The 21,390-nt window shown below is 37.0% G+C and overlaps 1 protein-coding gene across 2 annotated transcripts in view; it reads left to right on the top strand.

The window, feature by feature from the left end:
* The window catches only part of LOC119784395, a 74,041-nt gene that overhangs the window by 49,053 nt on the left and 3,598 nt on the right, over nt 1-21,390 (top strand). For both annotated transcript variants that reach the window (XM_038286429.1, XM_038286427.1), the window contains 21 exons: nt 138-290; nt 1,658-1,786; nt 2,424-2,462; nt 4,059-4,184; nt 4,270-4,396; nt 6,351-6,521; nt 6,602-6,636; nt 7,497-7,661; nt 7,737-7,871; nt 10,401-10,439; nt 10,530-10,670; nt 11,212-11,291; nt 11,394-11,417; nt 11,532-12,250; nt 14,932-15,072; nt 15,154-15,185; nt 16,387-16,536; nt 16,651-16,773; nt 16,980-17,018; nt 19,448-19,570; nt 19,652-19,772. In XM_038286429.1, the coding sequence (XP_038142357.1) occupies nt 138-290; nt 1,658-1,786; nt 2,424-2,462; nt 4,059-4,184; nt 4,270-4,396; nt 6,351-6,521; nt 6,602-6,636; nt 7,497-7,661; nt 7,737-7,871; nt 10,401-10,439; nt 10,530-10,670; nt 11,212-11,291; nt 11,394-11,417; nt 11,532-12,250; nt 14,932-15,072; nt 15,154-15,185; nt 16,387-16,536; nt 16,651-16,773; nt 16,980-17,018; nt 19,448-19,570; nt 19,652-19,772 (2,812 nt within the window). The remainder of the gene's footprint in view (nt 1-137; nt 291-1,657; nt 1,787-2,423; nt 2,463-4,058; nt 4,185-4,269; nt 4,397-6,350; nt 6,522-6,601; nt 6,637-7,496; nt 7,662-7,736; nt 7,872-10,400; nt 10,440-10,529; nt 10,671-11,211; nt 11,292-11,393; nt 11,418-11,531; nt 12,251-14,931; nt 15,073-15,153; nt 15,186-16,386; nt 16,537-16,650; nt 16,774-16,979; nt 17,019-19,447; nt 19,571-19,651; nt 19,773-21,390) is intronic.

Genomic DNA, 21,390 nt, shown 5'->3' with positions numbered 1-21,390 from the left:
GAATGAACAGATAATATCTTTGCTGTATACATTTTATTTCTTTTTTTGCTCTGAATTTTACAAATAAATCAGACTTGGATGGATTTGTTTAAAAGCTAAAACAAATATTTTATGACTCTTTTTTTCTTTTCTTCCAGTTTTATTCTAACTACACAAGACTATTATTAATAAGCAACCTGCCAAAGTATTACCATGGCTGCTACTCTGAAAGTGACGTTGCAGATCTGTTCAAGAAGTTTGGATTCCATTACGAACAAAAAAACATCTACGTGATTCCTCAGGCGTGCATGGTAGGCCCAAGTTTAACATTAATTCAGTTCAGTTTATTGATATGTTCCAATTCACAATTCTGCATGTCATCCCAAGGCACTTTACAAAGACTACTCAATCCAGTCATAACGTCAGATTGTTTTTTTTTTTCATCCGGTGACACCAGATATTTGCTTACAATGTATCATGGACTCAATCCCTCACACAGAGCATGCATACAGCAACAGTGGAGAGGAAAACCTCCCTTTCTAATAGGAAGAAATATCCATCCCCTTTAAACAAACAAATCCTGCTGAACGGTGAAGCAGAATAATGAAAATGGAACACTATGTCCCAGAGTCCTGCATGGGTCTGATTTTTCCAAAACTGTATCCACACACCTGCACACTTCAGAACCGAGACCCGACCTGTTAGCCGCAATTATCCCCATTTAAAAGCCGGCCGGGACCGCAAGGACCCGTAAATAATAAAGTGCAACCCGACCCGTGATCACAAAGTGTACACACAGCTGTTTATAATAATAGAGGCAATAAAGAACATTGCCTCACGCTCGCATCCAGTGTGAACTGCGCTCACAGATTAACATCTATAAATTGGCTGAAGTAAGAAAGTTTGCCTTGTTGCATTAAAAAATTGTCTTATCTGGATATTCTTGAATCAGTTTATTTTAAGATGTAGAGTAAATGAATCATTTCATTATTGCTTTAATGCTGATACCCACATTTCGTTCATTTATCCCCATGCCTGCACCCGTGAAATAATATGGGGCTTTTACTACCCGTAGATGTATGTTTTATATGGGTACTTGCTGGATAGCCGCTAGTACCTGAACGTGTGGAGGACTATGCTATGTCCTCCAGCAGTCTGAGCCTATAGCAGCATAACTATAGAGATAGTTAAAACTTTTCCTTTTTGATAAAACAGTTTAAGACTAAAACTGGTAGTTGGTTCCACAGGAGAGGAGCCTGATCATTAAAATATCTACCTCCCTTTCTGCTTTTAGAAATTCTAGGAACCACTAGTAAACCTGCAGATTAAGGTGAAGTGCTCTGTTAGGAACATAAGGAACAATCAGATCTCTGATATAAGATGGATCTTGGCCATTTAAGGCTTTATATTTGAGAAGGAGGATTTTAAATTCTATTCTGGAATTATCAGGAAGCCAATGAAGAGAAGCCAGGATAGGAGAGATATGATCTCTCTTTTTAATTTTCATCAGAACTCTGGCTGCAGAATTTTGGATCAGCTGAAGGCTTTTAACTATCTCCTGGACTTGCTAATAATGTAGAATTATAGAAGTCAATCCCTAGAGGTAACAAGTTGTTATAGGTTAATCTTAATGCTCTAGGAGAGCCTAAACAAATTATTTTTTTTCTTTTCTTTTCAGGCATTTGTACTTATGCCCAATTTCCGATGCGCACAAAATGTTTTCACGTCTTCCCAGAGTGGTTCCTTCACTCTAATTGGATCCAAACTCTGTGTCCAGATTGTCACCAGCAAGATTTTTATGGAACCGGTAAGTCAGATTAATGTATTAAATCTAAATTTTTGTTCATTTTCAAACATATTGGTTCATTTGAAATAGATACATGGTTATTTAGAGCAGTGCTGGAAAGTTACTGATGTTTTTAATAAGAAAAATATTATGCACAAATTAATTAAATATATTTTTCTTTGCATTTGAAAACATCAGGTTAAAACATGTATTGTTTATTTTAATAATAATATAATAAGACCACATCCATCTAGTCACTTTTACTTAAAAAGCAACCTTTGGTGCAACACAAAATGCTAGATCAGTTAAATTATCTTTGATAAACACAGCAAAACTTTTCACACAAACGGCTTCTGTTTTGATTACTTATAACTGACATCAGCTGTTTTCTATGAAATTATCTTTTTAAAAGTCATAAAAGATTAGGAGAGGGGACGTGTTTTTTTACCAGCAAATTAACAGAATGAGCTAACATAAAATGAAATTATTTCAGGAAGTGATGGTCAGCTTCTCCTCTTCTTTTGTTCTATCATTTCTCCATGAATGCTATTTAAACTAAGCATCACTTCAAAATGATCAACATTTATCAGTTTAAGTAGTTTAAACACAGCAGAAACTAAACCGGATTAATCACGAAACGATTCTGTTCTTCTTTCAGTTGGAATTCTACAAGTCTCTGATGGAACTGGTCGGTTTTGTAAGTAACTACGACTTTCTTCACGAGCTCTTCCCATCCTGTGCTCTGGTCTGTTTCCAGATATTTCTCTCCTTTTCTCCAGACTGGGATCATTTTGGTCCTTTGTGACCTCACTGCGATCTGGATTTGGTTAAAGGTTAAAGTTGGAAAATGTCACATTGAAACTGTTGCTTAATCGGATTAGCTTTAGCATCAAGAAGACAAAATGAGATATAATGATATCAATATGGTCAGAAAATTGTTTGCATTAGGTTGGAAAAAAGGTTTTTGTAGAAGGTAGTTTCAGATGTTTTGTGGTTCTTTTCACCACATCGTAACTTTTTTTTCAGTTAGGTTGTATAAGTATTAATGTTACTACCAGTGACGTGCGGTCAGGGGAGGCAGGTGAGGCAGTGCCTCACCAGCCATCATGGAAAGAAAGAAAATATATAATCATAAAGTAATTTAAATTGTTATATTCATCCGGTGGTTTGTACTAAAAAATATTAATTTTTCATGTAGCTTCACCAATTTCGATTTTTATTTGTTCAAAATCGCTGAATTTTCTTATTTTCCCATTCAAATGCTTGGAAGCGATGCCGGTGAGGCAGCAGCGAGCTCTGCCTCACCTTGGATTGCGCAACCCCTGGCTCTGCGCTGGCTGCAAAGCGGAGAGAGCATGTTGCTGTACGGCGTCAATAAAATGGTTTAAACAAATGTAATATGTGAACTTATTTCTAATAATTTGGCTTATGTATATAATGTACAGAGCTTTTTGTCACCAACTGTGTTTGTGTAACGTGTTTCGTGTAATGAGCGATTATAAACGGCAGAGAACAAGTTCGAGGTGAGGCAGGCAGTTCTCTTGCCTCATGGCAGGGGGTGCTCAAGAGACTGAAAACATAAGGCAGGAACAGGACGGATCAAGGAAGGCTTTCTTCCCTGGCAGTGATCTCCATTGAGACAGAGAGACTTTTAAAACTGAAGGAAGATAAGGAGGACTTCTATTCATTTATAAGTAAAGGTAAGACAGTAATAACATTTATTTTGTTTTGTTTTTTAAGGAAATGTGTGTTTTGTGAGCTACAGTTTGTATGTGTAAGGATGCAGAAGTGAAACATAACCTGTAAACTGCTGTCAATCTATGCATCTATTTGCAAATCTGATTCTGATGACGTCAGTGCCTCACCAGCTATGAACCTCACCGCACGTCACTGGTTACTACTATCTAATTCAAAATGCTGCCATTTTATCAGTTTTTTCCATAGTTTTTTCATCCACTAAGGATTTTCTCTTATGATAACTGAACTTTATTATCTCATATTGGAGAAATTAACTCTCTGTATTTTAACCAATCCCCTTGGGGAGCAGTGGGCTGCCATTGTGCGGCGCCCGGGGAGCAGTGTAGGGTTAAGTTCTTGCTCAGGGACCCAGAATGCAGGCTGTAGGGATTGAACCAGGTACTTGCAACCTTCTCAGAGCGCAAGCGCACTGCTCTAACCACCAGGCTACCAGCCTCCCAGCTTAATCTGTTACTCAAAATCTACAAGTAATAAACCTGTTAAGGTTAAAAAAAGAAAAAAAATCCTTTTTATTTTTATTTCCTTTCTTGAACAGCCGGTCAAAGATGATGGGACCAGTACGATCTACATCCAGAACATCTCGCCGAGTGAGACCTTGAAGCTCAGAGAAACTCTGAGAAAAATGGATTCTGTTAAAAACATCCTCCCTCTGCTCAACAAGGTAGAATCAAACATACACCCTTACTGCATTTGTTCAGGTCAAATTCATCCAGCCTGACTCTGCTGGGACTTTTTTGAATGTCCAGGTGTTTGTAGAGTTTGAGTCGGCCCGTGATGCTGATCGAATCGGAGTTTGGTACAGCCTCCTGAAACGCTGCCCTGCACATAAAGTCCAGAGGATGAAACTTCCCCGGGGAAGCTGCAAGTCTCAACGTAAGCCTCAAATCTGGGGAAATCATTGCTTGTGTTTATTCTGTGAAAAGCACGTATCATGTAAGAACTACAGGTCCTGCTCAAAATATTAGCATATTGTGATGAAGTTCATTATTTTCCATAATGTAATGATAAAACTTGAACATTCATATATTTTAGATTCATTGCACACTAACTGAAATATTTCAGGACTTATATTGTCTTAATATGGATGATTTTGGCATACAGCTCACGACTCCTAAGAAGATTTAAACTTTTTCTTTGCCTCAGCTTTTACCAATCGTAGCGCAGGCAGAAAAATAGCCTGAGCTCCAGGAATATATAAGCCAACGACGGTGTGTCGTCTCCCAACTTACCGGTATGTAGTTGTTATTTCATTGATAGTGTCAAGCGTAGGCCTAGGTAAAAAAAAACGATTTAATCGATTTTTAATCGATTCCTTTACGTTTTTGCAAAATGGATGTCTAAGGAATGAGATGCGTGACGTTCACATTCAAATAAGCAGGAAAGATGCACTCAAGATGACTTCAAGCCAGACAGCTGCAAATATACCCAATAGGTTGACTGAAGATCTTAACAAATGGGTGTTGAGCAGAAAGCACCCTGTAGTTGTTACAGACAACGCTACAAATATGGTTTGTGCATTGAAGATAATGCAGCTCATTTATGTCTGCTGTGTCATGTCTGCTTGCTCAAGTGAAGCTTCACTTTTTCACTTTTAACAAACAATTTCGCACTTTTGAGACAGTTTTGTTCACATCTCATGTTTAAACTGTCGGATTTACAAGTTTGCACTTTGTGTTTAATGTGACAGGAAAAAACAAATTACATGAGTATTTTAAAACACAGTTGAACCACTTTCATTATTGTAAAAACAGATCGAATCGAAATTAATCGATTTAGAACTGCATTAATCAAAATCGAATCGATTCAGGACTTTGGCGAAAAATACCCAGCCCTAGTCGAGCGCTGTATATTGGCCTGAGGAATCATTTAAAATAACTAGCATCAAGTCCTGAGGTCACAAAGTCTGCAGTGTAATTAGTTGAATTACAGGCCCCAATCATTGCTGCTTATATTTTTTTTCTTGTATTGTGTAGAAATGAGGTAAAACATTGTATATTTAATAGTAGTGAAAACAACTCGTGGCCAATTTAAAGAAGCCGTGATTATAGAAACTATCAGTTCATTATAAAAGCACAAATATGACCAATTTAGGACACATATTTATAACTTAAAGCCTCTGCAATGGCCGCACCAGATGATTGTTCAACCCACATTTGATATTTTCAAATTAAATAAAAGTTGGGATATATCCTAATGATAATCATGACAGCAATAGAAATAGTAGTTTGAAATTATGGGACTGCAAATTACATTAACTACCAAAAATGGAAGAAAATGCATATTGATACTTTTAAAGTCATTTTAATGACCTTTACCTGAAAGTTATTTATGCTGGACACGAAGTGGCACCACATGCCATTCTGACAATTTACACTATTGAAAGAAATTACAATAGCAGTAATGTTTTCTTGAAAAATTTCAGTTGGTGCATATTTAAAATAGGAAGTACTTATATATTTTTATGCGTTAAAACATTTTAATATAGAATTAACTTTTAACTTTAAGGGGTTGTGTTTCATGAGGAAAGTAAAGGCATCATTTATAAACAAAAATCAGGTTTTTAAAGATATCGTCATCAAGTTTATCTCCAGAGCTTCCTTTGTTTATTGAAGTCCTATTGGAAAGAAGGATATCCATGTTTCTAGGAATAAGAATATCAGACCAACCAGCTGTAATAATGTCGCTAAAAGTACACAATAAATGAAATAATGACTCAGTCATGATTGATAATTAAATTCAGCTGCGTTAAATGCCCTTTTCATTTATATCTATATCTCAGGATTGATTTGAACACACTAATTGCCTTTCTTTGTGTTTCTGAACGCAGCACCACGGCTGGCACTGAAGGCTCTGCCAGACAGCGTAGATATGGTAACCGGAGCAGTCGTCCCGGTAACAAGCTTTGGCGTTCCACCGGGCAGCATAGCACCATTTTCAGTCACCTTGATGACTGATCCCTTCATCTTCCCGACCACGTCTCCCTGGTTCATCATCCCAAGTGAGAGAAATTTAAAGATGCAAATAAAAACTTGTGTATGATCTGAAGAAGTAATTAGTAATTTTACACTTTTCTTTTAGATTTTAGTACAATCAAGACTAAGAGAGACATGTGGGTGAGTGTTATTTTAGCACCTTTTGTATTTAGCATATTTATTTATTTTTTTAAATATTTTTTTTCAAAAAAATGTATCCTTCATTAAAGGTATATTTGAGGATTTTTCTGCCCTTTCCACTTAAAAAACAAAAAATACACATGCACAATCCTGTACCTGCTCCGAAGAGGAAACGCCTATTAAACGTGTGTGAGAGCATCCATGAGCCCATTTTTCCTCGTGTTCTCATAGCTCATACAAGCTTACTGTGCCCTAATGTCCACCTTAATTACTATATAGAGCGGGGACTATATAGTGGACTTTATAGTGAACTCGGTTAACCGACCAGATGATCACTGCTTTTTGCTCCCAGTTGGTCGTATAACTCCTCCTTCACTGCGTGGTGCCTGCGCCATCTTTGTTAATAGTCGCCGCTGTCGGGTAGCGACAGCCTATGGTGACAGTGGGCCATTATGACAGCAATTGCCATATTGCTATGCGAGGTGAGCTCTCCGTGCAAAGCATTCTGGGATATATCTGCCTCTTCTGAGGCCTTTCTTTTCTTCTCATACACTTCGTAGACACTTTTTCTCCTACCACCTTCGGCCAAAGGTGAGCTTTAATGACTGTCTGAAACCGTAGCTCATCACAGATATACGACTGAAATTGCGCATGCGGAGAAAAAGATAGCTAATGGGACTAGGATGAAGGACGGCCTTACCTAAACATATAACCGGAATGATTGACAATTAGGAGGACCACTTATTCATATGATCCACCCAGAAATAAATGATGGTCCTCTATGTCTTTAACTTCTGATAAGGAAACAGATTTCTGTTCCTGAAAGAAAACCTTTTATTTCTGACCACCTCCTTCTGCAGACACCTGCCTCTAAGGCCAAAAAGTCCTCCACCATCATGTTGACATGTTTACCTGAAGGAAACTACAAACACGAAGACATTGCCAAGCTGGTGTGGAGCTATTTCCCCAAACAGAACCTTCAGACTCTGCTCTACAACATTGTGGTTCTACCTCTGCAGAGGAGGGTAAGCAGCTGGTAACCAGCTCTGGTTTCTTATCTCTATTACTATAAATGACCGTATGCTTTACCTCTCTTCCAGGCTTTTGTGCATTTCAATGACTGGAATTCTTGCTGCAGTTTTGTGGAAAATTTCCTCAAATGTCCTGCTTCCATCAAAGACCAGCAGCTGTACGTCCACCAAGTCTTACAGGAAATGCCTGTTGGACTCAGCGAGGTAAGCTGCCCTATTATTCTACAGGTTAAAATAATTGTGTCTGTATCATGCATTTCTCCTGTGAGAGATGTGCAGGATCAGGTCTTTTTTTCTTGGCACCTATTTGGCCAAAAGATGTTTTAGCATTTCAGTTCAGAACTTCAGGTTTGAATAGAATAGAGAAGAAGAGCCCTTTATTGTCCTATATTGGGGAAATTGTGGCGATTTAGCAGCAAAAGGTTCTAGCAGAAATGGTTACACAATTGTTTACTTTTGAAAAAGTGTATAAAAATAACACAATAAGTGAAAGAGTTAATTAAATAAACAAATGAAATACTGTAGTCTACAGTGTTTTAAAAAATATAAATACTGTGTATCTGGAGATTACATATCAATAAAAGCTATGGACATTTTTACAGTAATGGGTATGTGAAAAATAGCAGCAACATCAGAGACGTGCAAAATGACAGCAGCATGTTATTGAACTGACTAAGATAGAAATTGCAAATATTTGCATGAATGATTAGCAGGAAAGATCTGTGATAATGCTAACTGGAGCATTTAGGGTGCAGCAGTCTGTCACTGAAGGAGCTCTCCAGTTCAGCACCAGCTTCATGCATGGGGTGGGAGACATTATCCAACAGAGATGTTACTTTAATTAGGATCCTTTTCTTTCCCAACTTCTGCACTCAGAGTCTAGAAGGCATCCAATCAGAGCTGGCCTTCCTGATCAGCTTATCCAGCCGCTTTCTCTCCGCTACAGAGTAGCCACTGCTCCAACAGACCATAGAAGTTGGCTGAAGTATTCTGTAACAAATAAGAAAGAAAATAATTTTGTTGAAAAGCTTTGCAGCTACAAATTCTAGATGCTAGCAAAGTCTGTTTTTTATGATTAAAAATGCAGCTACATTTACATGAAGCTTAAACCTTTTTGGGCACTCAGTGAAAAACTTTGAAAATTTACATTTTAAGCCAATCCAGGACTAGAACTTATTACCTTTGTAACATTCCAAAAATATGGATATTTTGATGGCAAAAATTAATGTCTATGTAATACAAGAAACGCCAACTTGCCCGAATATATTAAGAAAAATAACAAAAATGCTTCTAGAACAGGGGTCACCAACAGAGTGCCCATGGGCACCAAGGTGCCCTCAAGGACCACATGGGGGGCCCTCAGAGCCTTCTAAATAAAATTTTATTGTATTCTGTTGCTCTTCTTTTTAATCATTTATAGAGATTTCAAAAATGACAACATCTAAATAAACTTAGAAATTAACAGAAACAATGAAAATGTTGATAATGTACAAAGTTTAGGCTAACGTTAACCCTTGCAGCTCATGGGTCAGTAATGGTCGCCCTTCCTACGTCTCGGTACCCTTGAAGTGGCCCTCAGCCTTAAAAAGGTTGGTGACCCCTGTTCTAGAAGAATTTAATGAAAAACACAAAAATCTCACTCAGGGACGGGACTCGATTTGTAAGGGGTATGCATTATGCAAGTGATCAGAAATGGTAACTTGACCTATAAAGGGTTAAACCTGCTCTGTGCAGACAGCAGAAGAAACACCAGGCTTTGGTGCACTTTTTTTTTTTCACTTATTTTTTTTGCACAAAATTACTTGAATTCCAGGTAAATGTGTTTAAGCTTAATTTACCAATGAGTCAAATCAAAAAGGAGAGAAAACAGAGTATCAATAGCCTACTCTAGCTTTACAAAACCAAGTTAAACAGCTAGTAGAAAATACATGAGAGTTTACTGAATAGCTGCTATGCAGGGTCGGATTTGATAAAGTTAAAGATTTAAATGTGTGGCATGAAACCAGGATCAAAATGATTATTTTCAAACAGCACTGCAGTCTACAATATTTGATTTGTTTTTATCTTCATAAAGCAATTATAAATCACAGCTTTATATATATATATATATATATATATATATATATATATATATATATATATATATATATATATATATATATATATATATATATATATATATATATATATATATATATATATATATATATTTTGCCATTGTCACACTTTGGACTTACAGCTTTAGAAATGGCTGAAAATATATACAATTTGAAGTATGAGCAGCACAGATTATTGTGATTTAAACAACATAATCCCATCTTATCACTTTTGAAGGAAAATCTCAATATTTTACCTTTTATATATTTTGCCCTGTCCTAGAAAACAATGCAAATTAAATTTTACAGCATTTTAATCCTAAGTCATAAAAGATATCTTAGCATTAAAGTATCTGACTTTGTATTGGCAAACGTCTAATCTTAATTGATCTATAGTGAGGAAAACAAAAGTTGTTTTTTTTCATTTGATATTGGCCATATTAATAGAAATAAGAGAAATTTAAACTATGTCAGTGTTTGTTGATTGTTTTGAACCCATTTGAAAGAAATACTGAATCGAATAATCTTCTAAATAATATTCTTGGTGATGGATCTCTTGTGAATCATAATTTGGATCTGAACTTTGAGGGACTCTAAAATGTTTCCCTTATTTTTTTATGTTTCTTTTTCTTTATAGGAGATAATGTACAGGAACTTGATGAAATGGAGCAATTCTGTGAGTTGGTTGTTCCTTCACCAACATTTTATTACTTCTTAACCCGTTTTTTTTATTTTTGTTTAATTAACATGGTCCACTATTTTCCAGCATGTTCCAGAGCTGGAGTCCCTGGAGGAGCGACTGGTGCTCGTGGTTCTTTCTGAGATTTCCGTGTACCTCATCGGTAACGTCTTGAGAAAAGTGGCGTCCATTGCGCCGCTCGTCAGTTTTCTGCCGCTCGCCAACAGGGTATGAAAACCGAACAGATAAATTAGACGTTATTGTTCTCATAGTGGAGAAATTCACTTGTCACATTGGCTCCATAGTCAAAATAAGGTGCGAAAAGGAGGAAAAGGTGCATATATACATATCTAACGGGTGACACATATATGTATTTGACCGGATCATTGCACAGGGTATTAAGAAGTAATTGCACATTAGTTATTGCAGTTATAATGCTGCATTGTAAAGTCTGATAGCTGCACAGACACCTTGAGCTTCTCTCTGATAAAGTAGAGGATCACTGAATATAAAACACAGAGAGGGACTTCATTATTTCCAAAATTGACTAATTGCTTCTTAGATTTACTAATAATACTTCAAATTAGCCTTATGCATAATGAACGCTTTATCTCATTATGACTTATAAATATTCAATACTAACTTAAAGTATCTTTGGATATTAAAACCAAAGGAATTGGACACATTTTGGGCTATTTTCATTGTAAAAGACTTTTTATGATGCAGCTGGTTTCCTGTTTTGATGCTCATGATTGTGTTTCTGTGTCAGATATGCATTGAGATGGAAGATCCAAGCAGCGTAACACTAGTGCAGGAGAGGATTTCACAAGCGCCTTACCCTAAGGAGTGGTATGTATTGACGTAACTGAAGAAGTAATTTAAAGTTTAGTGTTTTTACCACTTTTATGCCACTAAAAATCTTAACTGACTGTTTTTTTCCCCCCAAAACAGGGCAAACATTCGATGCGTCGAAACGTGAGTATTTTATTTTAAACCATTTTGGCTCAACTGTTTAACCGGTTTACTATCAAAGAAACTTTTATCTTATTTTAATATAAGATTAGGTTCACAAAATATCTTTAATTTCAGCGTGAAGAGTCTGAAACGGCGTCTCAACGACTGCGCAGAGATCACGCTCAACCTTGAACTGGACAACAAAGACATCTGGACCCGGACTGGAAAAAGGGAAGCTGATGCTGATGTCTCTGGTGAAAAGAGGCAACCTGATGCACAACAACCTGCAGAGCATCCTGACGTGGTCTCGACAGGGAAAGAAGATGTAGCCTCAGAAACAAAAACACCACTGACCTCTAAGGAGAACCTGTCTGAAACAGAGGTTAGGGCAGAAGAAAAGTCAGGAGCAACTCAAGCAGAGGACAGAAATGTGCCGCCCAGGTCTACAGTTTCAGAAAAAGAAGTCTGTGTCTCTGGAAAAGTTGAAGAATCTGTGGATGAGGCTACAGATACAGGAAGTAAAGCAGTGCCTGAACAGAAGAAACAGGCAGAAATGGTTAAAGATGATGTTCAGCCAGAGTGTAGCACAGATGCCAAATCATCAGAGCTGAAGGAAACAGCTTTGATACAGAATTCTACTGAGGCCAAAGAAGAAGTTAAACCTGAAACTGGACCACATAAACCTGTGACGTCTTTAGCGCAAGGACCACAGACTACGACCCAGGAAGTCCCAGTTAAAACCCCAGCAGAGGTCCAGGAGAGCAGAAAGCCAAACCCAGGCCCTTCTTTGCCAGAAGCAGAGCAGAAAACCAAAGCAGTCACTCCAGATCAGCAGCAGACATCAGGAACATCAGGTAGTTTGGGCTGCATGGAAACTTCTATCTGTGTTTTATTTGGAAATCCTCTTTTTCTTTAGAGGAATTGTTAAATATGATTTTGTTTTAAGAAAATAGAAAGTACTATTAAGCCCCAATAAACAGAAATCCCTTAACCTTAAATGATGGACCTGTAAAAAATAGAAAGATGAACACTAAAGATTATGAGATGATAATAGAAAAACATCGAAATTAAGCCTGCAACTTATGATTATTTTGCAATCTGTCAATTACTTTTTGAATTAATTGATTAATAATCGGATAGCCAAAAATGCTTTAAAGAAGATGTTTTGTTTTTTTTAAAGAATTAAGCCAGGTGAAAATAAAACTTTTCCACTTGAGGAGTTCTGGATAGAGCATATTGAAAGATTTTTTTTTTTTTTATCTTGAATGCAAAATGTTAAAATATTTTCTTACCATTTTGGTATAATAACTGCTCTTTCAGCTAAAGTCATGTTTTACAGTCACTATAACCCATTTAACCATTAATCGATTACTAAATTAGTTGATGATTATTTCAATAATCGATTAATCAGATTAATACTATTAATTGTTTCAGCACTAGACGAAATATAGAAAAGATTAAATTACTTAAAGGTACACTATGCAACCGGTGTTGATTTTCCAGGGAGGCTCCCCCCAGAGGGCGAAAGTAAAAGTGCACTGTCGTAAATATGCTCAGCTGTTCTCCTGGTTTCTCCGTCAAGCCAGGCGCGGTTGTTTTGAGCTTAGCAGCGAATGACTAATGCTGCGTTCACACTGGACATAGCTGGCGCGACAGAAGCAGCGAGTTTACATGCAAAGTCAATGGTTGATGCGCGTCAAGGCGCAGCAAAAGGTCCTGCAGCGCGTTTTGAGATGCAGGCGCAGCACGTCTGAGCAGCTGAAGCAGCGCGTTTAAGCATCTGACGCAGGGAGAGAGACACAGCGCTGATGATCACTCCTCTTAAACAGTTTATTGACGCCTAAATTAACTGAAAATGCAGAAATCTGCCGGCAGAATATGCAGTTTGGATTATTTAGATGAAAAACACCTACCAGCTGCCGCGGTGAACTGCGAGGAGGCAACCCGGCCAGAGGCTGCTGATGACGGGATCCCTGCTGTCGGCGCATACCTGGTATGTGGGGGTCTGAGCGGCTCCGACAGAAAAAATATTGAAGGCGGGATAATAATCTGAATGAACTGACTGCACTGATTACGTTTTCAGGTGTATTTTCTCACTTAAACACATATTAAAACTACTTTATTCCCACTGATCACAGCAAATATAGCTGCAAGGCAGAGAAAGGATAGTGAAGCTCCGCCCAACGCGCGTCAGACACACTTTTGCACCGCGCAGCCAGAGCAGCAAAGCTGCTTCAGCCGCGCGTCAGAACTAACTGGTACAAACAGCAAAAATGAAGCAGCAGACGCGATTTTGCTGCTTTTGCTGCGTGAACGTAGCATAACTGCACAAAGATTGCCACTGTGCTAGCAACGAGAATGCTTTTAACTGGGGGCGTGTAGCAGTTCTCGCCGTAAAGCAAGACTGACTCTCACGAGACTTCTGAGCCTGTGGGTGCGGGTCGGTGCTCCTGCAGTTGCAAGTGCAGTATTTCCCCCACAGATCACCAGGGCGGCCGAGAATACCTTTGTTCAACCTGAAATGACTCATTTAGTCATCCATAACGTTATGGAACACATTAATTAACTGAAAAATGTTGCATAGTGTGCCTTTAAAAGGCAACAGCTGCTTCCTCCTTTTTTTCCCTCCACTAAATTTTCTTTTATGGTTCATGAATTTTTGTATCTAACCTTCTTTGTTTTAGTGACTATAAAGCTGTCAGTCAGCTTTATTCTTTTATGTAATCTTTTAGCTTTGGGACAAACTGAATACTGTGATTTGATTGGCTGTTAGCAATAATCATCAAAATTATTAGAAACAAATGCTTGATATATTCCACTGTGTGGAAAAATGCAGAGTAAGTCTTAAATTTTAGTTTGATTCACTAAAATAAATAAATATTTGACAGCATTATGTTTTATTAAGATTTATTAATTAAAATCAATTTCTAATGCAGTCATTATGATATACAAATAGACTACATTTAAAACCCTGTTAGACTTTTTCTGTTAGTGCCAAAAGTTAAGTTGGATGTTAAGCTATAATCTGCTGCTGCAGAGGGAAATTTACCTTTTCAAATCCTGGGATTTGAGTTTGTCGGTTGTTTTTAGGAAGCTATTTCAGACCAACAACTGATTGGTAGAACAAGAATGACAGTTGATGCTAATTGACCATTTTTAAATGTAATTCAGTAGGTTCAACCAGTCTACTGTGCTGCAATGTCTGCTCATTTGAAATCATAGTGATGGTAGTAAAATCCCTAATGAATATTATGTGCTGCATAGTTAAAAAACAAAAGTCTAAATGGGCACAGCCTTTAGTATGAGCTGAAGCTGCAGGTTGCTTGTTTTGGTTCGAGGTGTCAGGGTTTGTTTTTTTCCCAACAAGTTACTTTGATTTCCTCCCTTCTGCTTTGTCTTCCAGCATTTGTTCTCTTCCCATGGCCCCTCTTTGAATTAATAGATTGGGAACCTAATTGAATAGTTTGTTTAACGTTGGTTCTTATCTGCTTTTTGAAGAATGCACAAAAATATTATTTTTTTTCTTTTTTTAAAGCTTTTCTGGGGAGATCAGCATCTAAGGCGGACGGAGGTTTGTCTCTGACAAAACCAGTTAGTGCGTTTGACAAAACTGCAGCCACGTGTTTAACTCCTGGAGAAAAGATGGAAATCTTCCTGAACGCAACGACGGCATTCAGTAAGAAATCTCCAGATTTCAGCCATATCTCTAAAATCACTCCTGTTTAAACTTCTTATTAATTTCTATCTCTGTTAACAGAACGGGTCTCTGAGGCTGTGTCTTCATCAAAAGTGAGTTTAGTTTAACAAGCTCAGGTCCATGTAAATTATTTTTACAGTGTTTTTTTTCTTAATATGTGGGTTTAATATGAATAAAGTAAATATGTCGATATCCAGGTCTTTTTCAGTCCTATTGTAGCTTTAGTTTTCTGTTTGGAAAAACTGTTACTTAAAGCTTTTTTGTTAATTTAGTTCACAACTAATTAGTGGTAATTATAGTTCAAACATGTTCTAATCACCTTTGTGATTTTATTTTCTCAACTCAATACATTTGTTAGCAAATGCCCTAATAGAATAAAACAAAAAATGTAAATGTGTGAGAAAATAACTTATAGAAACGCAACAGAACAGCTACCAAAGACTGAAGAAGGGTTAGTGTGTAGAATTAGGAGGAAGGAGTTTAATCCCCCTTAACACCCACATTTTTATGGCATTTGCACAAACCTATTGCATACCAAAAATGCCACTGGCCAGTAAAATTATATATCCCACGTGCTTGTAATATATCTCATTTGAAAGTTAAGACCTTCTAGTTTCAGTTTTACACAACCAGAGCCAACATGTCTCAAAAGAAACTTTTTTTTTTCACCCCTAGAATTGTTTTATGTCTTTTGTATAATTCATAGCTGACCTCTCCCACTTACTAAACTTGTTCTTCATGCTGCGGACAACCACTGTGTAAAATGTCAGATCTCTTGTCATAAGCATTGTGAAACTATGATGCTTTTTGTATGTAAAAGATCCATTCAGCACTATCGTGCAAAATTTGGGCCAAATTTTACAAAATGGATTATTTGAATTTTATGACTAATTTGACCATAAAAAACACTTTCCTATGTTTAGATTTACTCAAATTTTTATTCAAGCTATTTATTTATTTTTATATACAATATTTCCTATCTTGAAGAGTGAAAGTCCACTCCGTGAGTAACTGCTAGGTTCTCCTCTCACTCCTTATGGAGGTAAATGAATCCTATGTTTTCAGCCCGCCCCCTGCACTTCAGATATATCATCTTATTGGCCAGCAAAATATGTCAATCAAAGGTCAATCGTTCACTATGTTGTGGAGCCATTGTGTTACTTAAATTTTTATGTCTTCTAATTGCTGCTATGTTTGCCTTTTTTATGCTAAATTAAATTTATGTTAATCATAAATGATTTCATTTATGTTTAAGTTCTAAATATATAACATTACTCTGTTGTTTGTCTGCAGTTTCTTTTTCTCAGTGCGACTCTGGTTATATCCAACCTACCGGAGTTTAGAGACGGCTGCTACACGGAGGCCGAAGTCATCAGTTTGCTCCAAAACTCTGGTGTTGGTTGTGAAGATGAAAAAGTCTTCATCGTTCCTCAGTCTCGAACAGTAGGTGCCACGCTCGTCTTTCTCACCAGCCCATTTCAGCATTAAGTTTGTTTTTTCTGCCTCACTGTGAAAAATAAACCAACCTTTGTTTTTTGTTTTTTCTTTCTTTTTTAGGCTTTTGTATTTTCTCCAAATATGAAAGAAGTGCAGAAGTTTCTTTTGGCCAAAAAGAGCATCTTCCTCAAAGGGTCAAAGCTCAGCTTCTGTGTCATAGAAAACCCTAAACCCCCAAATATTGTAAGTTTGACAGAAACACAGATTTCCCATTGTTGGTGTTTCACTGATTATCTGTATGTTGTATTGACGTTTTTAAATAAAAGGAACATTTAAATCCCAATGATGTAACTGACAATAGCTGTGAGATAAACTAATAAGAAAGTTTCACTCAAACTTAAATATGACTTGAAATAAGATAATGACTTAATTTTGTCTGTTTTTCTCAGGTTGAGGTTTATAAATTCTTAGTGAGTTTCACCACAATCGTAAGTATCTCAATCTCTCTGACTTATATTCTAATTTCTTTCTACTTTTTTGGATAAATGTGTTCTCATAACTATTTCGACCGTAAACAGAAATCACACATAAACAGGATAATTTTGGTATTAAAGAAGCACATGGATGAGCTAAATTCAAAAAGACTTTATTTACCTTTAAAACTCCTACTTTTCCATATGTTCATTCTTTAACCATAACAATCACCTGCATGGTACCGATCTGTTTGCTCCACCTGTTTAAACCTTGCACAGCTGCATGAGGTTCGGCCTTTTTCTAGACACACAGGGAAGTCAGAGGTACATTTTGTCAACCCTAAATTCCATTTAGAGCAGCCATATAACCTATAAGCATCTTCTATTAATGGTGTCCAAAACTAAATACCTGGAGAAAAACCAATAAAAGCATGAGGAAACAAGACAAACTCCACAGCCAACTTTTATGTTCTGATTCCTTTGCTACTGGCAATGCAGACATAATCTCAGAGGTGATGGAGTTCAGGTTTCCTGCTTGTGGATGCTCACATTCTTCTTTGTTTATATACAGCTATGCTTGAAAACGTACATACAGTCCCATCAAATAAAATGATAAAATCACACTAGTAATTCAAATAATTCAAAAATGAAAAAGGTAATAATAAATAATGATGTACTAAACGTTAGTAGAATAAAAGGATTTTGTTTTTAAAACTGTCCCAGACAAATTAAAGTAGAGATATAGATATTAGGGATGCACGATATAATCTGCCCCCTATTGGTATCGGCCTGTATCGGCCTTAAAACTGAATATCGGACATCGGCCACCCCACCGATATTTAACCCGATATTTGATCAGCTTCTGAGTTTCTAAAGTCTAAAAAATATATATATATATATATATACTACTTCTTCTTCTTCCTCAAAAACTTCTTTTTTACAGACTTAAAAACTTCTAAAGACGAAGGAAAAAATATTGATACATTAAAATATCACAATATCTTCATATCCTGATATATTGCCATTTAAAAACACCATATCAATCTCTTTTACTAATGAAATATTGCTATATGTCATCGTTATGCTACGAAATCCCTCGAAAATTCACGAAATTTTGCCATATTTTTATATGTTGATATATTGACGTGGTATCGATCTATTTTACTAACAAAATCTCACAAGAATTTGCAAAACATCACGAGAGTTTGTAACAGAACAATGAATTTTCACAAGATTTTGAAAGTAAAATAGATCGATACCGCGTTTTTAAAAATCAATTTGATATCAGCATATGAAAATATATTTGAGTTTATTATTTTTCAAAGTGTCAGAAATGGATAACAAAACTGCTATTTTCAATGACTACTTATTTTTGTCCAGCTTTAACATCAGTATGGATATCGGTTATCGGCTACATGAGTTTTAAAATATCGGCATATCGGATATCGGCCAAAATCCCAATATCGTGCATCCCTAATAGATATATAATAATCATAATTCAGACTTTTTAGGTGTTTCAGATGAAGTTTCCCATTTGTGTTGCAAGCATCACATCTTAAGTTTTAAATCTTTGGAATGTTCTTGAGAAAAAATTCAGTCCTACTCTACCATTATCTTTACAAGACAAAGTTCAAAACAGAATTTAAATTAAGGCAAAACAGATTAACAAGCAGGACAAAGCAGTGAGTCAGCATGAAAACCTTTCCTCACATATTTTTTTATTTTTTTAAGGGAGCATAAAGGCTCTTACATTATCAGGGGTCTTATGTATGAAGCTTGCATAAGCACAAAGTTATATGGGTGAAAAATGGCATGGCTTCATGCCGCAGTAGGTTAATTAAAGATCCAAGATTATCCATGATTCTATAAAGGTATAAATATTAAATCTTATCTTTCAGTTATCTGCTTATCCATGTTTTTTCTTATGATTGAATGGAGGTTTTTACAACTTTGAGGTCTCTGGCAATCGGCTCTTACCAGTGCAAATCCTCCGGCAGGTGTTAAACATAATTAACAAGATTTCTAGAAAATAAGATCTTATATTTTGGTGAATATAAATAAAGATTAAATAGAAATCAATCAGTACATAAAAAATAACTATGTCTAAAGTTATGTAAAAAACAAAAAGAAACTCTGTAAATGTATTCATTAAGTTGAGATATCACAGCCAGCGCAAAGCACAGCACTGCCTGCAGTCTTTAATGTCTTTGTTCATATATTAAGACTTGTCGCTATTTGATTTACTTCACTTTATTTATCACTTCTCTGCTGAAATACTCAAACATACTTATTAGACACTCCACTTCACTCACTGACACATTTATCTCTGTCTTGGTAAAATCCTCTTTTTCACTTTCTCCTTTGTGGTTGCCATTGGTAACCATAGAATAACATTAATGTATTAAACAACAACGATTGTCGATCTACTCTCACTGCATCAACAGAGAAATATGGATCCTAAAAGAGTAGTTTACATCCAGAACATCTCAGCAACTGATGCCAAAGAGCTCAGAGAGGAGTTAAAAAAGATTGGGAGTGTGATAAATTACCTGCCTCTGCTGAACAAGGTAAAAAAAAAAAGGAAAAACAAATCACACGGTCACAGGTTGTTTGTATGAAAACTTGACTTTTGGTCCTGGATTTTACAGGTTTTTGTGGAGTTTCAAACGTATTTTGACTGTGATCGGTTTGGAGTGTATCACAGCTTCCCGAAGCATGGGCGTCCTTTCTCCCTTTACAGGCTGGATGGATCCACTTTAAGAGCCAAAGGTGAGTCTGAACCCACTGAAAAAGCCTCAGTGACAAAAAAAAAGCCAACAATCTTTATTCTCCTTCCCTGAAGCTTACAGATTTGCATAGAATACCATTTGTTTACTATTTATCAAGCTCCAAGATCAGTGGAGAGGATGGAAAATTAATTTGCAGTCTTTGGCCACTTTATTAGGGACACTTCTTGGGTTTGCCCGAGTAGCAGACTGGATAGTCCGTAGTAATCGTAGGGTTTTTATTTAGAGAACCTGAAAAAAAAACATAACCTGTTTCACTTAAGTTTGTTCCTGAGGAGAATGAGCAGAGATTTGTATTCTCTAAAGCAGAGGTCACGGATTAGTAGACCCGGATCCGGAGCCACCTACTTGCTAATGGGCAATAAAATTAGCACTGAGAGTTGATATGCTATTAAGAAATAGTTTTATTTTACTCCGCAGAGGAGAGCAACACTCACAGTTAAATTGTTATTGATTCTCTGGCGGGATTGGGCTCCGACCCCTGCATATAAAGATAATTCCCACACATGAACATCGGGTCTTCCCAAGAGAAACAGCTTTGAGTTCATTCAAGACATCAATTTTTCACTAGTCAGATAACAACATTTCAAAGCAGCTGTCTCTTCCATTCATAGCCTTAGGGAGTCTTAAAGATCTTGAAGGGCATGTATCTATATTTCACCCTTGTCTAGAGTTAGGAGGCAACTTCTCTCCGTCATCTCACTCGCAACTCCCCACATAACTTCCAGCATAGATAGGTTCAAGGTAACTTCTATTTGGCTGAGGAAAGGTACAGTCTCATCTCACACTAATCTGGACCCAACCTGATTTAAAACATTTATAAATTACTGCATGTTGTCCAACTACAGTGTCTAATTTCACATGCACCGCTTCTCCTGTTAATATGGTAAAGCCCTCCGGAGCGTGATCCAAATGAGCCAATGAGCTGTCGGTCAGGGTCTCTGCTGTTAGCTACTTTTAGACACAGCAGGTAAACCTGTGGCAAGCCAGGCGATGGGAAAGAAGGAGAAGATGATGAGAAAAAGAAAGCAGAGAAAGTGTGGATTGCTGGAAGAACTTTGGTGACCTGGTGAAAGAAAAGTAAAATGGCGTGCTCAAATATGACCCTGCACATTTAGAGTGTTTGGCTCAACCTGCTGCTGTGAAGCAGGATTCTCCACCATGAACAGAATCAAAAATCAATATGGATCCAGGTTCAGAATGAGCACCTTGATATGTGCTTTAGAATGGCTTTGTCTCCGTTCAAACCCAGGTTTAAAGCCTTGCAGGGCAGAATAAAGCCCACTGCTCTCATTAAAGGGATAGTTCGGGATTTTTGACATGAATCTGTATGGCATCCCCATCACCAGTGTCATGCAATCACACTGACTTACCCCTGGCAGCATCCTGTGAGCAGAGTTCTCGTCCAGCTTTGGTCAAGCCGAAAGTAGTCCGGCAGGTTTGCTAGACCCAGCGAAATAAAACGTTTCTCTTCCCAAAACATTATGTGTTCAAAAGAGCGATATTTTTGCATCCCAAAAACATTGTAGTGGAAAAAGTCACACGTCGTTATCACTTGGTCCTATTTTCTCTCTGTTCGTATCAGTGCGCGCGACACCATG

Source organism: Cyprinodon tularosa, unplaced genomic scaffold, assembly GCF_016077235.1.
Source record: "Cyprinodon tularosa strain WSP-4 unplaced genomic scaffold, ASM1607723v1 ctg225, whole genome shotgun sequence".
Taxonomy (NCBI): Eukaryota; Metazoa; Chordata; class Actinopteri; order Cyprinodontiformes; family Cyprinodontidae; genus Cyprinodon; species Cyprinodon tularosa.
This window is presented reverse-complemented; position numbering and strand designations above follow the sequence as displayed.